General features: G+C 46.1%; 1 protein-coding gene across 3 annotated transcripts in view; it reads right to left on the reverse strand.

Annotated features, from left to right (window-relative positions):
- Positions 1–787: 787 nt before the first annotated feature.
- The window catches only part of N4BP1 (NEDD4 binding protein 1), a 71,510-nt gene continuing 54,410 nt past the window's right edge, over positions 788–17,887 (reverse strand). For all 3 annotated transcript variants that reach the window (XM_019012685.4, XM_055366644.2, XM_063700188.1), the window contains exons 3-7: positions 15,571–15,701; positions 13,440–13,536; positions 10,062–10,169; positions 8,200–8,307; positions 788–5,315 (exon numbers count right to left, since the gene is read on the reverse strand). In XM_019012685.4, the coding sequence (XP_018868230.1) occupies positions 4,958–5,315; positions 8,200–8,307; positions 10,062–10,169; positions 13,440–13,536; positions 15,571–15,701 (802 nt within the window). In that variant the 3' untranslated portion in view covers positions 788–4,957. The remainder of the gene's footprint in view (positions 5,316–8,199; positions 8,308–10,061; positions 10,170–13,439; positions 13,537–15,570; positions 15,702–17,887) is intronic.

The following is a 17,887-nucleotide window of genomic DNA, read 5'->3' on the forward strand; positions in this document are numbered from 1 at the left end:
AACTGGGGAAAAGAACTGCCGTCAGGGGATTGAAGAGGCAGTGGGATGGGCACAGAGCCACAGCAGCAGGGAACAGCTCGAGAGCCAGGCCGAGTTCTCTGCTGAGGGGCACCAGGCCTGAGTTTCAAGTTACTCAACTCCGAAATAGTTGGCCCCTTCCAGCATTTTCTGACTGGGGTGGATACTCCTGAAGCCCTGTTTGTGCAGGTCTTTGGACCTTTCTAAACAATCTGCAAATCCTTGCTAAAGACAGTAACACGTGTTACTCAAGACTCGATTTCAAAGGATGTAAATCCAACTGGAATGACCAGCTTAAGCAAAAACTGTGTTAGAATACTGGGGTGTGGTGACTTCCGAGGAAGGGCTTTCCTGACAACAGGAACCCAAGGCTCATGCTGCCAGGAACCTCTCTCACGTCGCCGCTTCTTTCCTGCCACAGGTCAACTTCCCCCAGGGTGGAAAATGGCTTCTGACAGACCTGGGCCTGGCATCCCACGATTCCCACCACCACAGAGGAACTCCCCAGGAGTGACTTGGACTGGCGTAGGTTGGGCCGGCTGTCGGCCCTGGCCAGGAAGCCTGAGTGCATCTGGTATGCAGCCTGTGCCAGGTACCCCTCCCCGGACCTGTGTGCCCAGGATGCCATGTGCTGGAGCCTGGCAGGGGAGGGAGAAGGGAGTGGAGTGACCCCAGCCCCACCCCACTGTCCCACTGCAGGGCAGTGGATTCCCGGCCTCTTACTGGTCCTGCTGCCAGATGCCGCAGTCAAGAAGGCACTGTCCTCCAGTTCAGTTGAGCAGACATTTATTAAGCACCTATCAAGTGCAAGGCACTGTGCTAGGCGCCGTGGGAAATACAGAGAACACAGGCGGTCCCTGCCCGCGAGGAGCTCACAGTCTAGAAAGGGCAGCAAGACAGTACACAATCAGCGGCGGCAGCACCAGCCAGAGTGGCAAGTGCTCAAAGCAAGACACAAAGTGCTGTGCGGTCACATCATCATGGGGATGCTTCTGGCAGAAGCACTGGAAAGGAGATGAGGAGGACTCAGGCTGGGCCTTCCAGGAGGGAAGCCATTTGGGAGAAGGGCATCTCTAGTGGAGAGAGGTCCATCTGCAGAGCCCACAGGTCATTGAAAACGTGGCCGCAGGGAGAGTTTGGGGACAGTCAAGTATGCTGGGAGGTGGACAGCCACGGACACTAAGCTCAGGAGGTGTGAACTTCGTGGTCTGGTCAAACAGCCACTGCAGATCACTTCGCAGGAGGAGGGGTGACTAGAAGTGTGTTACTGGAAGGTAAATCTGGCCACACTGCAGCATCTGGACGGCAGACGGCAGCGCTGGGAGGGGCTGGCCAGTTAGGGCCCACCACCCCTGGGTGTCTGAGAGTGGGAGTAGCGGGCAGGGGCCAGCAAAGCACGAGGGCAGAGCAGGGGACCATACGGAGGGTGGGTGTGGAAGGAGGGAGGGGCCCCATGCAAGCTGCAGGTCTGGGGAGCCTGAGGATGCCATAGGGCTTCCTGGTAGAGTGGAAAGTACACTCCTGAAGGTCAGGGCCAGTCACTACAGAGAGGGGACAGCGGTGAGAGGGACAGTGTGGCCCTAAGGGTGACTGCAGTTTCTCAACATGTGGTCTGTGGATCACCTGCATGGGAACTGCCTGGGGAATGTGCTCATTTGCAGATTCCCAGGCCTTCCTCCAGAACTACTGGGCAAGCATCTGCCGGGTCATGCCCGGTAACCTACATTCTTAACACCAGCTGCCCTCTCCACCACCACGAGCCCCAAAGGTGGGGCAAAGTCTGCAAACCACCTGCAGAGGAAGAATAGGGTGTTAAGGACTGGCTTTAGGCAAAAAGAAGAGACAAAAACAATGAGGGAGGTCTGGGAGTGAGGGAAGTGGTGGGAAGCAGGTAAAGTCCGGTCAAGCCATGTGCACCAAGACAGAGCCCCAGCGCGGCTTTGCAGCCAGGCACCGGGCCGTCCCCAAGGGCTGCTCTCAGTCCACTTTCACTTGGTGGGCAAAAGCCACATTTGCAAATTGGGAAGTGGAGAGTGGGAGGTGAGGGGAAGCACTAGCAATGAATGAAGAGGATTCTTCTGGGAATCAGGCTGTTTTACTCTAAAACATCCAAGATAAGTGGAAACACTGGGGAGGAAGGTGATGAACAGATGGAGGTGAGCCAGAGACACCGCCTGGGCAAGTCGGCCAGGAGGTGGGAAGCGTGGGTCAGAGACACTACAGGAACTGGGTAAGGACAAGGAGGTGCGAGGAAAGGGGTTGGGGGATGGTCCCACAGGCAGCCACACCTGAGGCGTGGGAGGCAGGTAGGAGCTGGGGGAGGGCGGGGAGAAGAGGGGTTTCTGTGTGTAGATCTGAGTCCTCCCTCACATCCCAGCCATGCCACAAGCCTCATCGGCATGAGGCCGGCTCTCCCTTCGTCACTGGTCTCAAAAGCCACCCAGGCCCAAGTCCCGGCCAGACAGCCGAGCCTGCCTAGCAATGCTGACCGGAAGCCCAGGATGGCCCAGACACCTTCTGTCTCCTGAAGGCAGCCTACAGGGGTTCAAACAGACTGCTTGCATTAAGGTCAGACAAGGCTCTTTTACTCCCAGAGACAGCGGCCTGGAGCCTCGGGAAGAATGTAGGCCCAGGAATCACCCAGCCCCTCAGGACAACCTCTCTGAGCAACAGACATCCTCCCTGTTGAATGAGTGACATCTCTGCCCTGCCACCTACTTTACATGGATGCCACGAAGTGGGAGAGCCTGAGCAGTAGACAGGGAAGCGGCGAGCAGCCCCACTGCAGGAGGTAGACAGGCTACAGATACTTATGCAGCAGCCACACTGAGGCTAGTACTGGAGGAGGCTGAGAACCAGTAATGAGTTCTTAATGGTTTGATAATTTGGGTTTTTAAATATTAAATATAAAATATCAGGGGTTTCGGAAGGAATGATGAATTCCGTCTCATGCTGTAACTGATGAAGGCAACCAATGAGCAATCCTTCCTTCCCATAGCCAAGAAAGGGAAAGGGGACAGGCCAATCCCTCTGAAGCAGTAAGTCAGAACACGAAGACTTACAGAACTCAAACATCAAAGGTCAAGTAGCTCCTAGCCAGGAAAAGTGGTGACCCCCTCAGCCTAGCCAGCACCAACCAGCATGGGTGGAGACTCAGCCTGGCAGTAAGGGCATCTCCTGGGTTTCCTCTGAAGCAGAGGAGAAATAGTGGGTCAGCCAGGCTGCTGGACTGAACCGTGAGCCAGAAGGCCAGAGTCACTGCAAGACAGCTCCAGCCCGCACACCTCAGTTGTGCTTTTGAAAACAGGTGCAAAGCTGAGGCATGGGAGCTGTGACTGAAGTCGCCCTCCTGGCTGGCCTCGTCTACTACCTCTGCTTCCACAGCTGGGTGACTTGGCCATAGGCCCAAACAACGGACAACCAGTTCCACATTAGGAGGCATCACGGACGCATCTGAGAGGAAACATGATTGAAGGACAAGCCTGGCCTCATGGAGGGCTCTGGATTCATCCCTTGAAGAATGCAGTGATCAAACAAAACCAAGAAGCAGGCCTGGAGGGAGCACTCTGGGATGCCCCCGAGTCCCCTCACCATTTACAAACCAGCACTGAGTTCTCAGCCTCTGCTCCTCAGGACCAGGAGACAAGATCTGGACAGGCAGCAAGACGACTGTGAGCAGCCTGGGGGCGCAGGTGTAAAATACAAAGCCCTTTGAAGGTCCAGACAATAAGAGTAAAGATGTTAAGATTGCCCAGGAAAAGAACTTCACTGACACTGAATTTGGGCAACACCTAGAACAGACAACATTAAGATATCAATTCTGAGAAAGACTCACCGGAAAGGCTATTTAGGAGGACACTAGAGACAAACACAGGGAAAATAAATACAGGGGCTCTGGGATCCCCCCACAGAAGCTACTAATGCTATTTATTGGCTTGGGTCACTTTTGAGAATAGAAAACCATTTTTTGGTAAAGCTGTACAAACTCCACATCGGGGCGTCTCCTGCAGTTGCGGACACAAGATGGCCACAGTGACCGCGCTCTTCATTAAACTTCCTCATAACCCGCTACGGTGTTCAGAAGCTAAGATGTGACTTCCAGAGCCAGGCCAGGCATGTGGAGGCCCCTGCCTGTGAGCGTGTCAAGCCCTGGCTGGGGAGCCCGCTGCCTGCCCGGCCACTCCTCAGCTGTGGCTGTGGCTGTGGGCATGGCCGGACGGCGTGCACACTGGGCCGTCCCCTTTTGCGCAGGGTGGAAGGGGGAAGGAGGGTGGGACTCCATGGGCTCCACAATGTCTTCTAACCCTGGTATTCTGTGAGTCTAACTTCGCCCTGGTCATTCACCATGGCTACGCACCAAGTGCCATCTAGTGGCACCGCGGGTCCACTTTCCAAAGACTCCAACCAAAGACTGCAGAACAAACCAACTCTTACCCACTTTAACTCCGGGGGTGAGGGCAGAGGAGGCTGGAAGGGTGAGCACACTTCATGGTAGTGACGGGACATACTCATCTCAAGAAAATATACTTTAAGAGGTCTTGCTTTCCTTAAGAAAGCAACTCTTTTTATTTATTTATTTATTTATAAAGGCTAACCATATCCATTTGTCAATATTTTCGGCTTTAAGGAAAATAGTTTAAAAAACATAAAAAGGTAAATACACTCAAGAGTAACTGCTATTAAACAGTTCTGAACAGGCAGAAAATGTAGACTTTCCTTTAACAGAAAATGTTAAATCTGTAATAGCAGCATAATTTATATATAGAAAAAAGCTGGTTTTGAAAACCCAGATTTATACACAAAACATTTTTTTTCTGTACAACTGCGTTTACACTGGGAAATAAGTTTCTTCACATTATGTTCATTCCCATCAGGTACAGGTGTGAGCTTGAGTTTGATCAGCCAGCCCTGCGCGCAAGCTCAGCGCTCAGCACAATCTTCAATCCAACACCATGGCAGAAAGCGCATTTAGATCTTTCATGTATGGGTGGGCCACCAAGATCTGGTCTATTTTCAGTCTTTGCTCTGAGTCAGGGAAGATCTTCAGAAGGGCTTCCCTCAGCTCGTTGGTTTCTGCAGAAGATCTCTGAGCTGGCATGGGCAGGTTCTGCTGGAGACTGGGGAGGGCTGGCAGCAGTGGGAAGTGGGGCTGCTGAGGGAGCCAGTGGCTTGAAGGGGCTCCCTGAATCCGGGTCGGATGCTGGTGGCTGGTGCTGGCTGCCTGGGTGCCAGGGACTCTGAAGCTGGGGTCAAACATGCCCACATTTGGCAGGGCACTGAGTAGGGGCTGCATATCTCTGTGAATGGAAGTGAGTCCTGGTGAGTTGGGTTATAAGTAAACAAAAAATCATGGAGCTATTTTAGAAGGTACCTGCGGCAGGCCTTGAGGCTCAGGATGCCGCTCCCTGGCTTCCAAAGGCAGGATGCAAGACTGAGGTGGAGATGGTGCCATCAGACACCCACAGAGGAGCCTGCGGGGATTTCACTGACATCACCTCAAGGCGTGCCAGGGAATCAATGCGCTCTATGAGGGAGCACCACCCTCCCAGGTCTTCTGCTGTGAGGACTGACCCCATCCAGCTGTTTGGCTCTAACCAGGGTACCCTTGGGAGCTTTCAAAAGGTTTAACAGGGTCTTACTCTTCTGAAGATTTTGATTTTGTGCAGGACCCTGATTAATAGAAATTAGAAGAGACTCCTTTTGGGGAGAGTGGCAGTCCCCACCAACTCAGTCTAGATGAGGTGTGGGTGGGTGCCCACACTTGTACGCACATGGGTGTGTGAGAGTATGTGTGTACAGGGAGGGCATCTGTATCGCTCAAAAGCCTCCCACTGGACTCGGCCTGCAGGCGAGAAATGAGGCTAGCTGAAGTTCCCCCAACTTCAAAAGCTCAACGAACTTCAACAGCCCCTCTGTGATGGAAGTGATTCCCAACTTCTTAACCGATTTGTGAGCCGCTCCACAAAGAGCCACCAAGTGAGAGTGAAAAGGCAGGCAGGACAGACCCCGTGCCAGGTTGCTCAAGGAGCAGGAGCAAGCAGAGGACTCTCCTTCTGGTAACTCTGACTCGCGGACCTGATTGATGCTCTGACACAGGCCTCGGGCCTGAAGCCCAGCAGGGGATTTCCAAGTTCAGATGTGGGGAAGCAAAATGAGATGGACTGATGAGCACAGCAGGTGTGGAAAATGGCTGCCATTCTCTTCATGTGGGTAGAAAAGCATGGCGTTTGGGAATTAAGTCCTCGTCTGTGTCATAAAACCCAAAGGCTCAAAAGAGAAATGATTCACAAGACCAGGGAGTTGAAATTGTAGTGGTCTCCTAGGTAGAAGAGACCACCATGTAAAAAAAGAAACCCATCACCACCTACCACTGAACCCAAACCTACAACTCCCAGTGGTTCCTGTTGCAAATGGAAAAGATCAGCTGGAAAGTGTGACTGCCTAAAAATGCTGAGAGAGCTGTGTGTCTTCCTCTCAGCTTACACCCCCCATCACACCCCATGCAAATACCAGCTGGGAACGCACAGAAGCGCAGCCTGGTTTAGTTTTTCAAAAGAGTAAACATCAGTCATGGGGTCATATGATCTCCCTGTTAGGTTCACCGGAATCTTTAGTTAATGTCTGTTACCTAAGAATTCTGAAACAGAAACAACCACTAACAAGGTGTCCTAAAAACAAAACAAACCCAAACTACAACAAAGAAAACCTAAACTACCAAATCATTTTCAGATAAATATTGAATACTGGCTTTTCCATTCAGTGAAGGTAGAAAGTAATGGTCAGTTCCCCCAGGCAGTGATTCCTGAGCAGTAAGAAAATTAATATAAGCATAACGTGTTCAAAGCAAATGACTTTAGAAAGTGAATGTAAAAAGACACTCACACATACAAAATGACTCCATCAGGCACTCGTGAGTCAGAGGGAGAGCTCTCACACATACATGATGAACCTAAGTAGTATTCGCCAGTAAGTGACCACCAGCTTGGAAAACTAGCTTTGTTTTTTTGTTTGTTTTTGAGACAGAGTCTTGCTCTGTAACCCAGGCTGGAGTGTAGTGGCGCGATCTCGGCTCACTGCAACCTCTGCCTCCCAGGTTCAAGTGATTCTCCTGCCTCAGCCTCCCAAGCAGCTGGGATTACAGGCACGCACCACCACACCCAGCTAATTTTTGCATTTTTAGTAGAGCCAGGGTTTCACCATGTTGGCCAGGATGGTCTCGAACTCCTGACCTCAAATTATCTACCTGCCTCGGCCTCACAAAGTGCTGGGATTACAGGCGTGAGCCACCAAACCCGGCTTTGTCTTTTTAAACCTACAAAAAGGCTGGGCGCAGTGGCTCACGCCTGTAATCCCAGCACTTTAGGAGGCCGAGGCGGGTGGATCACCTGAGGTCAGGAGTTCGAGACCAGCCTGGCTAACATGGCAAAACCCCGTTTCTGCTAAAAAAAAAAATACAAAAAATTAGCCAGGTGTGGTGGCGTGCACCTGTAATCTCAGCTACTTGGGAGGCTGAGGCAGGAGAATTACTTCAACCTGGGAGGCGGAGGTTGCAGTGAGCCAAGATCATGCCATTGTACTCCAACCTGGGCAATAAGAGTGAAATTCAATCTCAAAAAAAATAAATCAATAAAAATAAACCCACAAAAAAAGTTTGGCTCCTGTCTTTTCCTAGGATGAAAACTGAAAGGACTACAGTTGAAAATTCGGGATGCTTGCTACATTAGCTTCCAAATATATGAAACCAGCACTAAATTTAAGGCTTAAAAAAAAAATTTTGGCCAGGCATGGTGGCTCATGCCTATAATCCCAACACTTTGGGAGGCTGAGGAAGGCGGATTCCTTGAGCTCAGGAGTTTCAGACCAGCCTGGGCAACATGGTAAGACCCTGTCTCTACTAAAAATACAAAAAAAGAGCTGGGCATGGTGGTATGCGCCTGTGGTCCCAGCTACTCGGGAGGCTAAGGTGGGAGGATCGCTGAAGCCCGGTGGGGCAAAGGTTGCAGTGAGCCGAAATCACGCCACTGCATTCCAGCCTGGGTGACAGAGGAAGACCTTGTCTCAAAAAAAAAAAAATAATAATTTTTTTAATGTCATTTTTAGTCTATAAAGACAGCACTTGCACTAAAGCACAAAGAATTGAAATAGAAGTTTTAATACAAGACAATCTGAAAAAGGAAATACCTAAGACAGACTTCCTTCTGAAGAAACTCCTCTAATCGAGGTCCACTTCTTCCCAGAGGATCATCAGGAACCATAAATATGTCCCCCACGAACGTGTACTGCAGCAGCCTACAACACAGAACACCATGAGGCTGAGAAACAGGGTCCTCACTGCTCAGGGCCTGCGTAAGGATCCCAAAGCAGCCACCTGATGCCAAAGCAACGGTCAGGTCAGCCTACAAATCCTAAGACTGCTCAACTGCCTAAAAGCGGGGAAAACACCCAAGTCAAACCCTTTTAATTTCTGTTTTGGACACAAAAACAATAGTCAGAACGTTTTATCAGCTGGCCCTCAAATTTCTCATTAAGACTTGCAGATTTGTACTGGGCTTAGGAAGCCGCTTGTTCTTCTAATATAACTTTCAATATAACTTTGAAAAATAAGATTTAAAGACTGTCAGCTTAGGACACAAATGCTGGACAAATGTTTAATTTTTGAATAAAACTGGTAATAAATGTGTCCATAAGCAAATCCACTAAAAATAATATTTTAAAAAAGGAAAACCATATATGAATAAAGGAAATCTGAGGTCTTTAGACCACTATTTATCATATCAGGGGAAAACAGAAAATAAAATAATTTTTAAAAGTCCAAGTGCCTGTGTTTGTTGTCCAGGTCTCCTTTCTACCTTGTTTTTGTGAATGCTGAAAGCAACAGCTTGGCTGGAGAACACCAGTCTTGACTGCATTTAAACCCTCCATGCATACATGGATGAGTGTCAATAAATACTGACAATGAGCCCAGGCAGAGGTCCAACAGAAACATGCCCTACAAGATTAGTAGCTCATTAACTGTGCCCAGAAGGTCAAAGACCAATTCTTGGTTCAGCTATCAACAACAGCTTTTTAACAGCATAGGTGTCAAAATGCATACAGTAATTAACTCTCACCTGGGCATTCATAACACAGAATCTTTTTCTAAAATCTTCTAATAATTTAGGAAAATATAAATAACAGGCAAGGTGCAACTGTGAAATCCCAACAGGGATAAATATCTAGTTATGCTAACTATATTGCGAGTTTTACTATGTATTAGTTATACTTAGTGTGGGGCATGCTCACTTTATGTTTTAAGATTTCTGGCTTATATCACTTGTCCCTGGCACTATCATAGACTCCTGCTTTCTATTTTAAATAACTGGTCAGGTGATACTTGTTAACCAAAAGTCCTAGAAGCCAGTGCCCACTGATCTTAGGGCATTTTTCAGCAGTGGACACATTCACAGTATTATTACAAATGAAAAACAGCAGTGAATGCTAAACTCTTGACATAACTTTGTTTTATTTTGGATGATATCTAAAGATGTTTTCAATATAGATTATTAAACTATGACTGTAAAAACCGCCAGAAGAGCATCAGATATTAAAAAGTGGAAATATTCTCTCCAGACCATGAAGAAGTGAAAGCCCAGTCAGCACACATTGCTTTCGGTCCTTTCCTCTTGCTGGAATCCCAGTTGTCATCAAGTTCACCCTTTCACTTCACAGCTGAGTAAAATAGGAGGCCGTTTGTGCTCCATCACACTTAACTGTGCCTCCTGCTTCATGCAAGAAAACTCTGATGCCCTAGAAGACTGCAGTGACAGCAGAGCATGCCCACACTCATCACTGCCAGCTCTGCTGCTCTGTGCTGGGCCCCCGCTTACCTGGAGGGGCCAGCCACCTATGAAGTGGGAGTGCAGCACAGTCTTATGATACTTTGGTCCCCTACATTGCCTTCTGTGGAGCCAAGGAATATAGAAAACAAAACAAACAAAATGCACACAGAAACAAACAATTAAAAACAAAACTTTTCTGACCAAAGACAAAGAAGAAAATATTACCTTTTTGTAATAATTTCTCTCCAAGAGACTGACTCATTCACAAATTCTCTGAAATTATCATTTGTCACAATTATGCCACCAGTTTTGTCCGCTAAGTGTAGTAAAAACCTATGGTAATATAAGAGAGTTTAAAATGAGCAACAGGCATCCTTGGCTCAGAGAAGCCATGTTATAAGAAGAGAATACTTCCTCTTCATAGGAAAACCATCAAAGAATTTAACCAAGGCTAGGCCACAGAAAAGTTTAGCCCCTATCAACTGAAGATCAATCAGAATGGTGAATATCTCTAAAATTATTAGCGTGATTACAAAATAGATTGTCTTTCATACAATTTCTTTTGTTAAATGATCTCAACTATAATTTATTCAAAAGTTGTATTATCAATAAACAGTGTTAATAAGAATGCATGAGGACCAGAGCAGAGAATGAGAGCTGACAAGCCTGTGAAATCATTATTCAGATTTAAGTTACTGAGCAACAGTATTTTGGTTCTAAGATTAGCTGCTTAGTACAATCAGCCTTACAATTCTTTTTCCTTTTTAAAAATTCATAGGTTCAAGCCGAGTGTGGTGGCTCACGCCTGTAATCCCAACACTTTGGGAGGTTGAGGTGGGCAGATCATTCAAGCCCAGGAGTTTGAGACCAGTCTGGGCAACATGGTGAAACCCCGTCTCTACAAAAAAATACAAAAAATTAGCCGGATGTTCCCTGTAGTCCCAGCTACTCAGGAGGCTGAGGTGGAGGATCAGCTGAGCCCAGGCAGGTGGAGGGTGCAGTGAGCCAAGATTGTGCCACCACATTCCAGCCTGGGCAACAGAATGAGACTGCTTCAAAAAAAAAAAAAAAAAATTCATAGGTTCACACTGCTCTGATTTAAAAAGAGGTATCTAGAATTGCCATTTTGTTTAGACTAAGTTATAGATTCACTCAAATGGAAGATATGACAGGATACATGGTGATAAAAAAGGGAAAGGATGAAGCAGTAAAGAAGACTTCCATTTCACGGCTGATTATTCATGCTTAGACCCTCTTAATAAGAAATCTGTGAGGATGTGAATTTTATCCTTTAAATTAGGGTGACCACATTTGTCTAAGGCAATGTAGACAAAGATAATAAAAAATAAATTAAGGGACTCACTGGAATTAAAGGTAAAGACAACTGCTTTTACTAGCAGTGATGAGTACTTAATGGGGATTTAAAAAACCTCATTAGTTTCAGAGATCTTAGAAAACCTTGGAAAGTAAATATGATTTAGTTCTTTGGCTTTATTAAATAACATTTTACAAATGATTTCTAACTGGTGTGAGTTGTAAGTGGTAATGTTTGCCCAGAAGTATTAACAAAAATAGGCAGTAAGGCTTCTGAGTTCATGTACCATGAATGAGAACATATATGCATGTTCTCTAAAAACCCAAAGAGCCGTATCAGCCAAGCAAGAGCTTAGTCTACATACTTGTACGTGTGTTCCAACGCTGCTGGTGTTAGAATGAAGCTGCTGTGTTAAAGGACCTGAGCCCTGCAGGGTCCCTGCCCGTGTCACAGAGCTGAGCAGGAAGTGTCCTTCCATTCCGCCTTCTAGTACTTCTCACCTATCCCCCCGGCACCCACATATGGTATCCTCTTTCGGCTCTTCCATGCCACCTGAGTCTCACCCATCAGATCTGGTCTTGCATACCAGCCTGGTGCAGGGCAAGGGACTGTCAATGAGAAGGCCCTTTTGGTGAATGAATATATGTCTGCTGTGGTCCCAAGCCCCCCATCCCTCTGCCCAGGCCCTCTTTTCATCTCTTACCCATTTGACTATCATTCACTAGCTTGGGTCACAAGCTAAACACTGTCTTCAATGGAGTGGTGTTTTGGTGGAACACAGGCGAAAACACCAGGGTTGTTGTTAGTGCTATAAGCCAGATGAAAATAAACAGGGCAAATGCAGGGGAGAAAAGAATAAACAGCTACCACTAGGCTACCAAATACTAGTAGACTTGCTACTAATTTCATACCATGAGAAGGATTTTAAAAACTGGTCCTATTTCCATTGGTTAAGTTTGGAACCTTCTCTTATTCAATCACAGCAAAACTCCCTTCTGTTACTTATGCACACGTCTTCTCAAAATTCTTTAGGGCAGAAGGTGCATCTGAATCATGCATGTCCCCAGAACCTACCTCGGTGTATCAGATTTGGTTAGTGCTCAATAAAGTTTTTAGAAAAAATTTAAAAAGGGCCAGGTGCAGTGACTCGTGCCTGTAATCCCAGCACTTTGGGAGGCCGAGATGGGTGGATCATCTGAGGTCAGGAGTTTGAGACCAGCCTTACCAACATAGTGAAACCCTATCTCTACTAAAAATACAAAAATTAGCCAGGCCCGTGGTGGTACACGCCTGTAATCCCAGCTACTTGGGAAGCTGAGACAGGAGAACGGCTTGAACCTGAGAGGCGGAGGTTGCAATGAGCCGAGATTGTACCATTGCACTCCAGCCTGGGTGACACAGTGAAACTCTATCTCAAAAATAAAACAAAATATTTAAAAGGTACAGACTAAATCTTGGTGACTCAGATGCACTAGTACCTGCTTCCTGAGTTATATGCCAAGCTAAGAAATGCAGGCTTATAGGCCGGGTGTGGTGGCTCACACCTGTAATCCCAGCACTTTGGGAGGCCAAGGTGGGCAGATCACCTGAGGTCAGGAGTTCAAGACCACCCTGGCCAACATGGAAAAACCCCGTCTCACTGCAACCTGCTAAACTAAAAATACAAAAATTAGCTGGGCGTGGTGGTGCTTGCCTGTAATCCCAGCTACTTGGGAGGCTGAGGCAGGAGAATCGCTCGAACCCAGGAGGCAGAGGTTGCAGTGAGCTGAGATTGCGCCACTGCACTCCAGTCTGCGTTGACAGAGTGAGACTCCATCTCAAGAAGAAAAAAAAAGAAAGAAAAGAAATGCAGCTTACTCCTATCACAGTAGGGTCAGTTGAGACACTTCTATTATGTAGAAGAAACCCTGAGGATCCAGGCATTACAATAATAGGCTAAGTCACTGACCAAAAGTAGACTGAGAGGAGATAACATTTGAAACCATTTTCAAGCCTGCCACACTAAGACAAGACAAACATTACTTTTAGCACCTACCAACCAGAGACTACAATATCTGCTTTTACTTATAGATTTTCAGCCGTGTTTTACTAAAACACAAAGAGTTTCTTCTGTGGTGTTTCTAAAAACTATGTAGCAAATATCTCTGAGCATATCACCTTAATGACCATAAATATTAAACCCACTGCATCAAGCAGGTCCTCTAAAAGTGTGGACCTGTCCAGCAGAGCAGGTGGCTGGCTCCTCACCACCCCACTCCAACCTTAGGAAGGAGAATGGCCTTTCATACCTGTCATCATGAGAAGCAATTCTTTCTCCAAAGACCATCCGGGCAGGAGTTAAAGATAATATTCCGAGCTCCTGGAGCTGGGTTAAGAAGTGCTGTTCTGTTCATGGAATAAGTTGAATATACATTCAGAAAAGGGCTATCTTCCCAAATGTATCAAGAAATGAAAGTACACTCAAATGTTTCACTTGGAGAGCTGTAGAAAACCTTTTTTCTATTGACTCAATTTTACTAACTCACTAGGAAGAAAAAAAAAAAACAAGCAAGACCCATACTAAGGCAAAAACAACATATGAACTAACTTCAGTTATTTTTTAAACATAAGATTAAACTCATTTGCTTCTCAAGAATAGTAGGCCAGGCACGGTGGCTCACGCCTGTAATCCCAGCACTTTGGGAGGCTGAGGCAGGTGGATTACTTAAGGTCAGGAGTTCAAGACCAGACTGGCCAACATGATGAAACCCTGTCTCTACTAAAAATACAAAATTAGCCAGGTGTGGTGGCGCATGCCTGTAATCCCAGTTACTCAGGAGGCTGAGGCAGGAGAATCGCTTGAACCCGGGAGGCAGAGGTTGCAGTGAGCTGAGACGGCACTGCTGCACTCCAGCCTGGGTATTTAATGAAGCCTACCATCAAAAACTCTTTCAGAGCTATACTACAAGAAGTAGAGGACAAAGAGAGGGATGATAAGAGACCCTGAGAGAGGGTAGGGGTGAGGCTAGGGCAGATCTAGGGACAGGAGGGACAAATTGTTCTACCACAAGAAAGATCCCTATGCCAAGAGTCTGTTGAAGCCTCCTCCTACTGGCCTCCTATCTAACTTCTCAAAGGTGTCCATACAAATATTTGCCAGTTTTCATGGGGGTGGCTGATGACAGTGGAGAATGGAGGGTCAAAGCTACATTTTAGAAAACCAGAAATGGGAAAAAGCAGCTAAAAGCTCAGGGCCTGAGATTCCCACACCTGCGTTCCCTACAATGGTACTCACCACTGACTTAAGCAATGCAGAGCACGTAAGCACTAAGAGACTCCTTCGGCAGGGCGTGGTGGCTCCTGCCTGTAATCCCAGCACTTTGGGAGGCTGAGGTGGGTGGATAACAAGGTCAGGAGTTCGAGTCCAGCCTGGCCAATATGATGAAACCCCGTTTCTACTAAAAATACAAAAATTAGCCGGGCGTGGTGGTGCGTGCCTGCAGTCCCAGCTACTCGGGAGGCTGAAGCAGAAGAATCACTTGAACCCAGGAGGCAGAGGTTGCAGTGAGCCAAGATCATGCCACTGCACTCCAGCCTGAGCGACAGAGCGAGACTCCATCTCAGAAAAAAAAAAGAGAGACTCCTTCAGGGATCCAATTGCAAAAATAACAAAATGAGTGGCTCTGCTTCATTCCTTATGTACCCTCTGTTAAGATGAATATGCTCTTCAAAATGGGGGAAGTTGGGAATACTTGGGAACTGTGTGGTTTGACCATTTCTGCCCCACTAGTGACTAAATTTCACTTCCTGTTTAATGTGCTGGGCAAGTCCTGTACTGACCCTCCTTCCCCACAATCTACTTTATTTTTCCAGGCCCTCTGATGTGTTAAGTTGCCTGGCACAGCCCTTTCACCTATCTTCCTATCATGACCTATGACACAAACAACCTGAAGTTTCTCTATAACATTTCATGATTCATAATAAGTTCATATCTTTCGTGTGTGGCCTGCAAGTCAGCCAGAGTACTTTATGGTTAACAGAAATGATTTATATTAAGCCTTAAATAGACTGTTAAAAAGACATAACTTGAAGGGGCCAAATTTATGAAGTGACTTCAAAAATACTATCTAAACAGTCAGAAATCCTACCTAATAAAAAGACATTTTTTAGAAAGTAAAAAGAAAACATGTGATATATAATGAACTCTTAATATAACTTCCTGTATAAATAACTATGTTAACTTTCCATCCTACCTCCTAGTATTTGTGATGCTGTGGCACTCTCTTCAATTGATGTTTTGCTAGGTGCAGTAGATTTACAATTTTATTTTTAAAGCCGCTGCCTATGGCACACAGCTCTATTCTAAATAGCATGCGTTGCAATTATAAGCCAACTCATTAAACATTTCACTAGAAATCTGAAAAAATCAGTTTGCCTCACCTGTGACATTAGGATCACGCCTTGTTCTCCACTGAGGGACAAATACAGTGATGTTTCTGTTGCCAAGCTTCCAAAAATATTCAACTGCAATTGCAATTCCACGACAAGAAAAGAACTTTTTCAGACCATGGCTAGAAATAACAAAGTAAAGAAAATAAGTAAAGTTTACTTCTGTTTAAAGCACAGTAAGTTTCACCATGAAAAGTTAACATACACATACAACAAACAGTAAGAACAAAGTTTCCTTTAATATTCTTACATTTTTGGCATTTAGTTGCATAAAGTTAGGATGGAACCCACTGTAGGGGACAGAACTCTTAATAGTGTCTTAGGATTTTTCTCACATTTTGTTAATCTAACTGGGTGTGTTGTTGTGATAGAAAGCAGTGAGCTCCATGGTAATACTTGTTCCCTGTGACAGAAGAAAGGGACAAAGATGTGACATGGTCATAACCCCTGCAACCTCCGAAGATGCTGCTGTGTCCTGTCCCAGGAGGGCTCCACTCTTTTTAGGGAATGGCTATATTTACCCAGTTTACAGCTTACGAGAAACACGTTGAGGGCAAGACTCAAATGAAACTAATGGGGGGCCGTGAAAGGCTATTTTAAGAATGCAGAAAGCAGGGAAAAAAGGTAAAAAAAAAAAAAAAAAAAATTAAAAGAACAACAACAACAACAACGAACAGTAGAGAACACAGGTCAGCACACTTTTTCTGTTAAGAGCCACACAGTCTCTGTCATACCACCCAACTCTGAATGTGAAAACAGCCACAGATAACTGTAAGTGAATGTGTGCGGCTGTGTTCCACATTTACAAAAACAGGTGGGCGGGCCTGATTTGGCCCATAGTTTACAATCCTTGGTATAGAGGATTAAAAAATGCCCACCCCTCCATCCATAACACATTTCAATGGAAAGGAAGAAAGTACTTACATTTTACTCTCCAGCAGTTAATTAAACGTGGAGATAAAAAAGTGTTAAAAGTTTAAAACTCTGCAGGTGGTAATTTGTCTACTCATGGGTATTAGAAAGAAAAAAAGACTAAAATCTCAAACTGTGATGCTGTAAATTATGAAATTAGCATAATCTATGTTCACTGCTTCAATGGTCACTTAGATTCCAGCGACAATACTCCCTGCATCTTCAGTCCTATCTTCTCTCCACGTCTAATGCTGCATGCCAAACTGCTTTGTAGAAATACTTCACTTGAAAGTCCTGCCATGATGGGCATATGTGTCCCGAGTTAAACCCAGGCTCTCCTAATTCCAACCTGCCCTGCAAATTCCAGTGAAACTAACTTTTAAATGCAGCCCAAGGCCTTTGATTCTGCTCAGGGCCTTCAAAGGCACTGTCCTACACTAATCCTGCCTGGCTTCCAGGACCCCTCCTCGTCTGACTCGTCAGAAAGGATCTGGCCAAGTGACCCTCCCACTACCATGAGACAACCCTCTTGGTTTTGGCCAGGTCTTGCTATCTCACCCCTCCCGGTCTCTGAGCCTTTCCTTATGTTGCTTTCTATATGTGTGATGCTCTTGCACCTTTCCTTGCTCCTTCTTCAAATGCCCTCAGGACTGAATGGGCTGAATTCTGGCCCGTCTTCTTCTATGAAGCTATTTCTAGACACAGGGCCTCTCTCAGCCTCCTTCCTCTTCTGAGTTCCAATCCTGTATGGTGCACCAGAATCACAGAGATAGAATGGCATTTAGATGCCTGTTAGAAAAAGGAGTCACTAGGGAAAGAGCAGCCTGCCTGGGTTGCACAGCCAGGGGGATGAGCTGGATCATACTCCGGCTTCCTCATGCCTGCCCTTTCCACGACCCCACAGTGGGACTGTCACCCCACCTGCATGTGCGTTCCTTGAGAGCAGGAAGAGGCTGGACACTTCACGAACATCTAACGCTCTGTGAGATTCACAAGAGCTACGCACAGACTCCTCTTTTTAAAGGTTATTTCTTTTTCAGTGAACCATAAATATTTCAGAGGCTCTTACCCCAGAAAATATATGTAAATAAACACACCCAATCTTGATAATTCAGGAGTGCTTTGTTTATCTAAAGGCATTCAAATATGGCAAGAAGGTAACAAAGTGACATTTTTAACTAGAAAAAAGACTGGGGGTGGTTCTTTAAAGGGGGCCTTTTTTAATCTTCCAAAAACAATAAATCATCCATCACTCTAATTGCTTAACAGCAGGGACATGCCTAGAGTTAACATCAACCACAGCCCTAATTTGAAAATCCACAACAGAACAACCTGCTGGTTCTTAGAAAAACCAAGAAATATGTATATTTAGTTCTCAAAAGGATAACCATTGAGA

This window comes from Gorilla gorilla, chromosome 18 (genome assembly GCF_029281585.2).
Source record: "Gorilla gorilla gorilla isolate KB3781 chromosome 18, NHGRI_mGorGor1-v2.1_pri, whole genome shotgun sequence".
In the NCBI taxonomy this organism is placed as follows: domain Eukaryota; kingdom Metazoa; phylum Chordata; class Mammalia; order Primates; family Hominidae; genus Gorilla; species Gorilla gorilla.